Source organism: Salminus brasiliensis, chromosome 1, assembly GCF_030463535.1.
Source record: "Salminus brasiliensis chromosome 1, fSalBra1.hap2, whole genome shotgun sequence".
Classification (NCBI taxonomy): domain Eukaryota; kingdom Metazoa; phylum Chordata; class Actinopteri; order Characiformes; family Bryconidae; genus Salminus; species Salminus brasiliensis.
In genome coordinates this window covers 69,076,446-69,088,636 of record NC_132878.1, presented here as the reverse complement: position 1 = coordinate 69,088,636, position 12,191 = coordinate 69,076,446, and the positions used below count along the sequence as shown (strand labels likewise).

Here is a 12,191-nt window from a genome sequence, read left to right as displayed (position 1 = left end):
CCATTCAGCCTACAGCAGTGTGGCCCTGCTTATTCAGTTTGTAACAGTTTAGACACACCTATTCAGTCTACAACAGTGTATCCCTAATCATTCAACCTATAGAAGTTTGGCCCCACCCATTCAGCATGCAGCTGTCTAGCCCTACCCATTCAGCCTACAACAGTTTAGCCCCATTTGTATTTAATAGGCCCAGATTCCTTTTCAAATAATGACTGTTGAATGGCTGTTTATGTTTCCACACATACACTATAAGTGGAGCTCTGGATAAGAAAGAACAATAGAGGATATTGTGTTACTCACGTTAAGTAACATGAATCACTGTGTTGTGAAACTAGATAAAACTTTAAGACTTCTCTCCAACGTCAAACTGACACTTTTAACAGATTATTGGTTCACTGTTTTGACCTCAGACTGGTAGTCCGTGGATAATTCACAGCTTTTATTTACAGAAACTATTCTTGACACCATGTTACTGGAATTACTGGAACTGGACTGTTTGCATTAGAATGACAGTTTATGGAAAATATTACTACTGGAGCTCAGAAATAATACATTCTCGTATGCACTGAAGTGACCTTGTCTTGGACACACACCTGCTTTGTGTAGCACTGTAGCTGCATATTATTTCAAGCACATCTTGACAGATGTCTGAGATTTATAGCCCAGAATCCATCTGCAGCCTCCTCACACCTTCACCATGTCGAGCACCACATTTGAAACACTTGACTTCCTTGAGGTTTGGTGTTTACTCCTGGATGCATGTGTCAGTTTGATGCTCGCACAGGATGCTGAGGGAATTCATGCATGTTACCATAGCGACCACCTGGATGAGAAATTTCTTCTTCTCCATGACTTCTTCTCCTCTTAAGTCTGAGATGAATGTTCCTGTCTACTGGACGCAAACCGAGAGGACTAAAATCTCTTTTTTTAAGGGGCCGGCCACCTGATTGCATCTTGGCTACGAGGCGTCCTGGACTGCGTGACTCTGCAACTGCATTGTGGCTATGAGGCGTCCTCAGTGACCATTTTCCTGTCTACAAAGCTTTCAGTATTACGAATGTTATGAATAAACCAAAACTCGAAATTTGATTTTTTGACATTTGAACAATCAAAACACATGCTCACAAAGAGCAATGGGGAATATCTATATCTGGTCTAGGCTTAACCAAAAGAAAGGCTACTGTGGCACAAGTCACAGAAATGTGTAATGATGGTCAAAGGGGAATGTGTTACAGCACACAGAGCCCCCTGCTGCGTATAGAGTCCCCATACTGACCTCTGTCAACTAGCAAATGTGCCTACAATGGACACACAAGCATCTGGACTGGACCTCCATGGCAGAAGGTGGCCTGGTCTGATTAGTTCTACAGAGCTACCTGGGTCGACCAAATCTGCATCATTGTGTTTTATTTATCTCATGGACAGCCAGGTACATGTACATTGTTTGTGGTAGCTCCACCCCCCACCTCACAGGGCTTAAAGGATCTACTGAAACGTCTCGTAGGTTCCGCCTTCAGAAGATTTGTAGCATATTAGGCAGGTAGTCGTAATGTTTTTGCTCATTTCTCATAGCTTTAGGTCAACACAGTAACTGCAGCTATTTAAATCCCGACATGGCAAAAACATCATGGTACATGCTTCAGTCCTAAACCTTGGCCTTACCTGGCCAGTATTACAACAGAGCTGGAGACTGTTGTGTGATGCTTGTGCATTAGTGCAAAAACCAATGAAGAAGCAGCTGTTTAGGGGACTCAGAACGTCAGGGTAGGACAAGTAAGTGGACGGCAAGTGCATGTGTGGGGCACACCAATAGAATAGTACAGGCCTGAACAGGCTCCCATGACTCTGTTATGCTGTGAGTGTGCAGCTGTATAGCAGGCGGTGTGATTTGAATTCTACAGCATTATCTGTCCCATAAAACCAATCTTAGATAAAAAAAGATTAATAAGTGTTGCTAATTATTCCAACCATCACCTGATGTAAGTATTTCTAGCCAGTACAAACATCTGCCTGGAGTCCATGCCTTTAAAGGATCAAAGAGGATCAAAAGCATGAGGAGAATGCCGAGTGCTTCAGCCAAGTGTCTGTGGATCAGTAAACTATAACTCCTCCACAGCGCCAGGAATAAATCCAGTCAGTATGAGCCAGGAATGTGGACAGGATGTTACTAAACAGACCAGCACTGAAGGAGATATCTTCAGAGCTCCAGTAAGGGGGGGAGTCAGAGAGGAGTGGAGAATCTTCAGTAGAGATTGCGGTCAACAGTTAGTCAGCCTGGACACGGATCTGACCTGACTGTGGAAAATGTAAATGAGTAAATAGAGCGTACCTCTGACGTGGGTCTGATGTAGGAGGCGGTTGTACTAACATGGTCAAAGATACAGCTCTGCTTGTTTATGCACAATTAAGTCAATCGTTACAGCAAATATTGGAATAAACACTGAGTTATAAGTTTAACATGATGATAGATAAATGTAAATGAAAAAAAATAATAAGTAGTCTGATTTGTTCCCCTCAATATTTTAACAAAACAGTTTGTGCATTAACTGAGGGAAGCATTGTTTAATCAGTTTAATTATTGTTGTGTTTATGCAAAAAGGGTAACACTTGTTCACAACAGTTCATAACAGGAATACTTTTTTAGCTCTGATTTATCAATTTGGTTACATGAAACTTCCTTTCCTGCCTGCATTCTTTACTTTTGCCTAATCTGCTCATTATGTCAGTAAATGCTGGCAGAGCTTTCTAGCAGGTGGATTCACATGGTTACCTGGTCAGGCAAATTTCTGAAGAGCAGAAAGGAAGTGAGGTTTCAAAGGGACATACAATAAAACAGCATCTACAGTCTTTAACATCTGCCCACACACAGCTCAACCAAGCTGACAGAGGACATGTATAACTGTTGTAGGTAGAATGGGCAGGGCTAGGCTGCTGGAGGCCTAATGAGTGGGGCTAAACTGTTGTAGACTAAGTAGATTTATGTTTACTGTATAGGTATTTGAGATATGAAAAAAAAAACAATGACGTTCAAGACAGCTGTTTGTTGTTTCATATGTGTGGACAGTATTAAGGTTTTGAAACTTAAGCAGTGTTTACGCTAAACACTGCAGTCTTCTGCTTGTCTGAAATCTGAGACACCATAAAAAAAATAGTAATTCTAATAAGGAATCCTGCTCAGTATTTCAGAAACAGACTTTCAGAGTATTAGCTCCATTTTTCATCAAATTTTGTGCTAGACTTCTGCTTTTTCTCAGCTTGTCCGCACAGACCACATTTCCTCTTTTGTCCCGTAATGTAATCCCATGTCCATGGTGCCCCCAGGAGACGAGTAGGAAGAGCTCTGGCAGATGGAGAACCCAGCTAATTTAAACAAAGTTGCCCACAGCATCCTGACGACATCCAGGCCGTGTGCAGTGGAGGAGATTTGAAGCCATTAATATAAAACCACCAGAAACACCCTACAGCCTTTCATACTGGAGGGAAAACAGAATAAGTACCTCTGTTTTATCTGCATTGGTCAGATATGTTGGTCACTGTCTATTGAGGCCATTTATTCAAGTGCTGTGTTTTTTTTATTTTGTACAGCAGGAGCTCAGGACCCTATGTGGAGATAAATCTCATTACTGCCACAAAGAAAAGCTTTCTGTTTAATAGGATCATGACTTTGGCTTTTATCGCACACCTGGGGACCAGAGTGCCAAACATCAAAAGCGGCCAAGCACTCTCAGAGTTGAGTTTATATGGCAGCATATGGTTATCTGTCTTCAAAGGTCTCCTCTGAACATTGGCAATAATTCATGTTACATCATGGTTTTGGACACAGTTTTGGATTGTTGGAGCCAGACAGTGATTAGGCTAGTGCCAAATATCCTGAACAGTCCTATTCAGAGCGCCAATGAATTGTGGTGTCGCTTCACTGGGCAGATATTGCAGTCCAGTTTTGAGCAAAAGAAATTCACATTCTCATTCATCTGTGACAGATTTTTTTTTTACATTCCTGACCTTTGCTCTGTTTTACAGCACTCTGTGAAGTGGCAAATCCTTTTCTCTCCCTTTATTTCCAGCCAACACAGACTTTCTTTGGAAGGGTCCATGTTAATAATTAGATTATATACAGAACCAAGAACCATTTAAATGCTTAAATTTCAGTTTTTAGTCTTATCATTTATGCTATTATTACAACTGCATATTTATTTAATGTAGTTGCCGTGGGTGATATGGGAAAATATGATCAGTATTTTAGGTCAGTTTCAAAACACATGACATTTGTCACAATGTTTTGATATGCAGACAAAAGGTATCAGTAGATATTCTTAAAAACTGCTATTCCAATACTCTCCCATACTGAGTACAGTGATTTGTATTCTAAATATGCTGCACTAATTACACTCCCTGTAATAAAATGTGCTGTTGGTCAGTGTTTTTTAAGCACTGCCAGTATTCATGATATGCTCACTTGTATCACAATAACAAAATGTATCACAATTTCAATAAAATATCATCATAATGCCCACCCCTATGTAGAAACCTTTTGCTAAGAGGATACTCTTAAACAGGGTTCAAGGGTTTTTAGTAAAGGCAATGTTTCTATATAAAAACATGACCACTCAAAGAACCATTTGGATGTGTAAGTTGTTATTTGCCTGGTTAAATGGTTCTTCACACTGACCTTTAGTCGATGGTTCTATACACCAAAATAGGATTCCACTATTGTTACAAGTCAAAAAGCTCCTTTTCAGTACTATATACACCATCCCTGGAAATCACCCAGACTGTGAAAACATTTATTAACCACAAAGCAGATATTTATCTCAGCATTTCTGTTCTCTGTAGCATTCCTCCATAAAGTGTTTATAAACTGAACAAACATTCACAGATATATTGGACACCATCTGTTATTCAAGCACATGGGATCATCATTTCCCAAACTCAACTAATTTTGGTAACACATTATTTGAATAGCCTGCTGGAAAAGCTTTATAAATGGTTAGCTTGCCTTTCACTTACATCCAACTAAATATTTATTATCTTCAGAGATATGAATATATTAAATATAGATTCAAATACATGTTTTGTTTCCAAACCCTAACAGTTATTTTAAACCTCACTCTGCTAGTTATTCTCAATTCACTCACCTTCACCCTTTTATTCACCAAAGCTGTGGACAAACAAACTAAAATTTAACCAACTCCACGTCAGGTGCTGAATGCTGAAGGATTAATCAGCTTCAGTGTGAAAGCAAAACAAGCTTTTTCACATATCATGTTGCAAATACTAATCTTTATTAATATGAATATCATTTACATGTGGCTTGCCCTATTTCAACAGTTTTGTAAGTTAGTACTCTTAGAGTAGAGTTTGGGGTTAAGCAGTGAATCAGAGCTCAACTACTGACCAGAGCTTAAAAGCTTTATAGTGTTGGAATTGATACAATTTAAGATTCATCACTGTGTAGTGAGATTTCTTGCCTTATTATAACCCATATGAAGACAAGATCAATTAGTAGTAAAGTACTGATGCTGTGAAATTTACATTCAGAAAGGTGGCTGATCTAAAGTCTATAATATAAACATACAAATGCGAGTCATCCTCCTTTTTCCCTCAGCTAAAAAGCCCTTGCCAGAGATTCAGTCTCAGGAGTGTGAGTCTAAGTCAAGTCACAAGTCTCTGGAGGGCGAGTCCAAGTCAAGTCCAGAGTCTCTGGAGTCCTAGTCCAGTCTCAGTGGATGTGGATGGAAGTGGATGTCCTAGTGAAGCTTTAAGTCTCTGGAGTGTCTCTGGAGTCCAAGTCAAGTCTCAAGTGTCTGAGATGTAAGTCTGAGTAGAGTTTCTGATGAGTTAGTTAAATCCCTTGGAAGTGAGTCTAAGATAAATCTCAAGTCTCTGGAGTACGAGTTTGAGTTGAGTTTGTGGAGTATGCGTTTGAGTTGAGTTCCAAGTCTCTGTGGAGTGAGTCCAAACTGAATCTTGAGTTAAATCTCAACATTAATTCTGTCAGCACTTTCACTGCAGTACTAACATACTACAGCTGTGCTTACTTATCTGTCTGGTGTATGATGGTATTAACTCTAATTCTGTTCAGAATGAACAGTTTGTTAAAGACTGTAGTATCTGTAGCTGTACAGTGAGGCTATGTTGTTGTGTAATCTGAATCTTACAGCAGACTGAAGGTCTGGAGGGAACTTTTTTGCTTCACAGTAAACCTTCCCCATAGCACCTGCTGCAAAATTCATACCATTCCCTATCAACAGTCTTAATGCTGCCCCACAGCTCTTCAGTCAGTGTGTGTTTGTGGTTAGATTTAAATGCTGGAGGTGATTCTTGATGAACAGAAAGGATAACTTTAACAAATGGCCCCTTTTGCTCCTGGCTAACTTTTGTCCTCCTGCTAAAGTGCCTCTGCCACCAGCTTTAATTAAAGCTATCCATCTCATCTGCCGGTGAGATCTGCTGATAGTGGGGCGGCTTCCACAGTTGACCCGCTTGAACAGCTGGGACAGGGATGGACACTGGCACTGCCACAGAAATGTCACATCAAAAGCCACAGCCAAACTGGGTCAAACTGAGCCAGCAAGGTCAACACCCTACACAAAGACCGATAATTTATGCTGGAAAAGTTTCTTCCGTGGCCCAAAATTAGTGCGACTGAGACTCCACAATTGGCCACATATGCTCTTCACTATATAGACACCACCTAGAGAGATGTTTGGGCTAGGCTTTCAGCATTTGCTCTTCAGAGCACACTACACAAAAATCAGAATGTTTCTGGGACAAAATTCCCGATTATAAAACTCTTGCATCTGGATGACTGTAAAAAAAAAGGTAGAAACCAAATGGTTGCATTTTGGTTACATGATAGCATTCTATTCACTCCATTGAGTCTAAACAGTCAAGAAGCAGACTTGGTAAATTGTTTGTATGTCCATTTGATTACTTCTTACTTAGTTGAAAACTTTTGGTTGTGCTTTGTACTTGTGTTACCCTGGTTCACATTAGGATTTGACAAAGTGAACAATAATTTACTATGAGAGGTAATGATTTGTAGCTGCAATTTAGTGACAAGCAGCAAATCGAAATGAGATTTTCTCAGCATTATGCAAATTACTTATGACGCAGGGAAGCGGCAAACTAAATGACCGACTTAAAACACTTCCTTCAACCAACCAGACATGTTATGCAAAATATGTAAGTAAAAGCTGCTTTTTTTTAACGTGTAGAGTGTCTTTCAGATCTTACAGTGAATGTGTTTATCTGAGAGAAACATGTGAATGAATCATTTCTTTGGCAGACCTGTGCAATTCCTTAAGGGTTTCCTGAAAATGTTTGATATTGCTCAACCTCTACAGCAGCTGTAATGGGAGAACTTATGATCAAGGTCAAATGCGTGAATCAAATCTTGAAAGCAAATAAATATTTCATGAAAATGTGGAAGAATCACAGGAGAAACCATGAAACCTGAGCAGGGCAGGACATGTTAGCAGGTTACTGATTAATATTAGATCTTAAACAATCTAGACATTTTTACAGAATTAAAGGGAACTCCTGCTGAACTCTCACTTCCACACAGCCAGAATGAGAGGAAACACCACAGAGCAGGATGCTGCCTAAGGGCCAACTATTCCCCAAACAGATTAGTGCCATGTGGAGGAGTACTGTTACACACTTGCTGTGTATTGTAAAGCTCATCTGATGCACTGTGTAAGAATTACTGTTAAGATGGAAACAGACCTTTATTTGCAGGCCTTCTTAATCTAACAGCTTTCTTTCTGAACCATTGATCAACACAGTTTAATGTGTAGGATTTTGAAGGATTTTGAAGATTTGTATAGGTAACAGATTCCCTAAAGGACATCTGTAACACTTTATACTTGCAAGCCTCACTATACAGCAACTTAAACATCATCTATTAATGTGTTAATGGCTGTGAGTGACTATGTACTGACATAGAGTATCTGAACATAAATATTGAATAATTATTAAGAATATTTTCATATTAATTATTCAGTTAACCAATACTGACTCAATGGTAAAGACAATTACTTAATTACTTATGACTTATTAAAATTGTTTGCATTAGGCAGTGTAAACTATTTTTGTTCAGTTTAAGAATTTGTTTGCTATGAGTAATGAAATTGAAATAATTGAAATAATTGCTAACAAAATATGTTTTACAGCTGTTTCTATATTCAAAATAAATATATATATTTGTTATTAATTGAAGTGGAATGTATGCATGTCTATCCCACAATTTCTTAATGGAGTATGAGTCCAAGTCAAGTCTTGAGGATGAACTCTTAAGAACATGTTTTCTTAGAGCATGTGCAGTGCCTCTGTACACTCTATCTGTCTCTAGACTCTAGAATTACTATTTTACAACAGTTACAGCTATGCCCCTTTCTCCAGGGAAAATGAATGTGCTGCTGATCCAAGCCACAATTACTGTTAGACTTTCCTAAACCCCTCACCTGACGCCAGTCCCATCAAATGCATGTCTAAGGTGTTTCTTTTTTATTTAATAATAAAAAATAAAACACTTTTTAAAGATTGCACAAAGATTGAAGATTATGGTCATAGAAGAACCATATTTAGTCCTCTAAAGAAACATGTTTGAAAAAGAGATGCGCAAGTGTGAAGAGCCTTCTAAACATTTAAATAGCTTTTAAATAAACCATTTTTTTACTTTCAATTGATGTAACATTAACAGTGAATATGAATGTGAGATTGTATAATAATTACAAAATGTTGTAATTAAACATTGTGAACTACAATGTATATACAGTAACTAACAGAACACCATACACATACTTTCAGAAATGTTTTATTCCCAAAGTGATATTGACACCAGAAACTACCATAATAATCAATAAATAATCTTTGAATCCTAGAAATGTATGAAAAATATAAATGCATGGGTATTATGGCATACATTTTCATTGTTAATGCAACAACAATTGCCTTAAATTCATTATAATTTAGCCATAATTTCTTGTCTATTCACTTAATGATGATGTCTTTTCAGTTTGTAATCTCAAAAAACGACTATGATTCATTTTTTTAATGGAAAGAGGTCTGAGTTGGAATGACAGTGGTGTAACTGAAACGCTTAGGTTTGGCGGTGAACAGTAATACAACACTCAAACGTGCCGCTGTGTTAGTCATGCAGCAGAGTGAGCCAGAAGAGGAGAGCTGAAGAGTGAGAGTAGTCCCAGGCTCGCAGTGACGACAGCCTTGTTATGCTCCTTATAAAAGCGTCTGAGTCTTCCCCAGTTGAAGCAGAATCTGCCAGACGACCCATCTGGACAGAATTTCCTCTCAACACTGGATCAGGAGTTTGGCTTCCCTACTGTGTGATGTGAGGTATGTGAAAAGTGTTTCAGATCAGGGTTTCAAAATCTAAGTTTTAGAGTACTCTTGTACTGCTCTTTTTTCTTATTCAGCTCAAAAAGCTCTTGGTACTCACCACATGAGTTAGAAGTTAGACGTGTTTTAGCATAAAAAAGGACCAAGGACTGAGATTTGAAAGTATTTTTGAAATAGTGGGTAAAATGTTAAGGTAGCACACTACTTTAAAAACACTGTAAAACTGGTGTTTCAACATTAGAGATGAACATTTCTGCCAAGGTGACAGGGTTTGACTGCGTAGACTGATACATTTTTTTTTCCAGCTGAATGAATAACAAAATCGTATTTTAAAAAGTTTTCTTTTTTGCGTTGAAGCTAATTTTCTCAGACACATTCTCAGAAAAAGGTACCAAACTGTGACTGGGAAGAAACTCTTAAGAGTACTCTGTAACTGGATTTCAATTTTACAACAGTTACAGATTTGCTCCTTTCTCCAGGGAAATTAATGTGGTTCAAAATGGATGAACTTTTAAGGTACAGAGTGAAGTCTGTGTTGTACATTAGCATAGTTTGTACAAAAATGTACCTGTCCAGTACCCTTTTTGACAGTGTGCAGAAAACTCATATTGCTGATTCATGCATGAGTAAGAACAGAATTTCCCCTGAATTATGCAACACTCTTACTTTCTGCAAAGGCATAGTCATATTTCAGCTTTAACCAACAGTGTGATGACTTGCATATTAAGAATCCCTCTGAAAGGAAATCCCTTTGATCTGTAAGAGTAAGAAATTAGGTACATGATTTTAATTTTAGTGCTGATGATCCAGACCATAATAATAGTTAGACTTTCCTGAACCCTTTACCTGACGTCAGTCCCATCAAATGCATGTCTAATGTGTTCATATTTATTCAACAATAATAAAGAAATAACAAATATTTTCTTTTTTATCAACTCCTAGGTCTTCAATGGAGCTGAACCTGTCTGAGTCATTGGCCCCTACTGTGGCCTCAGGCAACTGCACCTATACAGAAGCCTGGGAATGGCTAAGCAGTCTCCAGCCCACATTTCTAGCAGTCATCAGCATCCTTGGAGTGGCGGGTAATGGCCTGGTTCTCTGTGTCTTCTGCCTGCAGAGGAAGCCATGCACTGTTGCTGACATCTACCTGAGCAACCTGGCTTTCGCTGACCTGGTCATGGTGCTTTGCCTGCCCTTCTGGGTGGTCACCATTGCTCAGGACTATCATTGGAGCTTCGGCCAGATGCTCTGCAAGCTGGTCAACACTGCTATTTCCATGAACTACTTCTGCAGTGTTCTGTTCCTGGTCCTGGTTAGTGTGGATCGCTATTTGGCCTTGGCCAGACCTATGAACCCCAGCCGGCTAAGGCGTTTAGCCTGGGCTAAGCGTGTGTGCCTGGGCATCTGGGCAGTGGGTATGCTGCCTAGCATCCCATCTCTTCTCTTCCGAACTGTCAAGTACTTTCCTGAAGCAGGGGTGTATGCCTGCTACCTGGTTTTCCCACACCCTAGCTGGAGGATTCAAAGGAACCTTACCAGTAATGTACTCGGGTTTGTGATTCCCTTGCCCATAATTGCATTCTGCACCCACCACATGGTGAAGGCTCTACGGGATGGCAATGCAGTGGCTCTTCCGGGTGTGCGGACGGAAAGGAGGGCCACTCATCTGGTGCTGATAGTGCTAGCTGTCTTCCTCTTTTGCTGGACACCTTACCAGGTGGTGCGCTTCTTGGACACTCTGGAGTACTTTCAGATCACACCTGGGTGCTTCTACGGCCACGTCTTAGACATTAGCCTGCAGCTGACCAGCTACTTGGCTTATGCTAACAGTGCGATCAACCCTTTCCTGTATGTGGTTGTCGGAAAGCACTTCAGGAGACGAGCCAAAGGTGTGTTTAGGAAACTCCTCAACCCTGGGTGGAAGGACAGCAACACAAACATCACCTCTGGCAGCAAGTGGAGCGACAGCCGCAAAGATTCATGTGTACTTGAAAAGAGAATTATGCCAGTGTACATTGCATCTGTTGGACTTTCAGTGCAGCTGAAGGAGCTGTCCAGACAGTAAGCTTTAGAACGGAAAGAAGAAAGGTTTTGAATTTACGTAATCAAAAAGTGTACAGAATTTCCACATGAATAAACCATTTTGGAGGTCACACTGCTACAACGTTAAGAGCAAATAGAATTGGGGTCACCTACACGGCAGAGTACCCAAACATGCACTGTGCACTGGTATATTATATGCATGACCTAAATTAACATCAATTTTGATCAGCTTTTACCAAGGCTGTATAAAAATAATATTCAAAGATACGGCAGTATAGACAGGACTTAAATATCATGCTGAGTATTTTCTGTTATCTTGTGCTGTTTTATGAATCTGGACCCATATATCAGCACAGTTTGCTTTTAACTTACCTACTTTAGGGAGAAACTGTGGAGATAGATTGTATACATAGGGGAATGAGGTAACACTCAAATCAAGTAAATTCTGTGCCGTATTGTCATTTTTCAGTGTAGTTTCTTTCTCCAGGCATTATCTTACTAAGATGCTTATTCTCATTTTAGGTTGTGTACTTGACTCCACAGGTGTATATATTGTTGTGTACATATTTGTGTTGATTTATTCTATATGTATTATTGTGGTAAAGTATTGTTTATGCTCTGCTTGACCATTATGTGGCTTTTACCATTTCAGAACTGAAAAAAGCTTGAAAGTTCTTCAAATAGTGATTCAGGGTAAACGACAATTGCACTACTACAGGAACAGGTTCACTGTGAAGTGTGTGACGTACCATTACATTAGATTGTAATAAAGCTGTGAAACTACTTTT

General features: G+C 39.4%; 1 protein-coding gene across 1 annotated transcript; it reads left to right on the top strand.

The window, feature by feature from the left end:
- Window positions 1-9,350: 9,350 nt before the first annotated feature.
- LOC140535476 (B2 bradykinin receptor) lies at window positions 9,351-11,425 on the top strand. Its single transcript, XM_072656875.1, has 2 exons — window positions 9,351-9,357; window positions 10,303-11,425. The coding sequence occupies exon 2, from the start codon at window positions 10,310-10,312 to the stop codon at window positions 11,423-11,425; it is 1,116 nt and encodes a 371-aa protein (XP_072512976.1). The 5' UTR covers window positions 9,351-9,357; window positions 10,303-10,309.
- Window positions 11,426-12,191: the final 766 nt, after the last annotated feature.

Coding starts and splice junctions, on each gene's coding strand:
- LOC140535476 (XM_072656875.1), top strand. CDS start 10,310: ATGGAGCTGAACCTGTCTGAGTCATTGGCCCCTACTGTGGCCTCAGGC.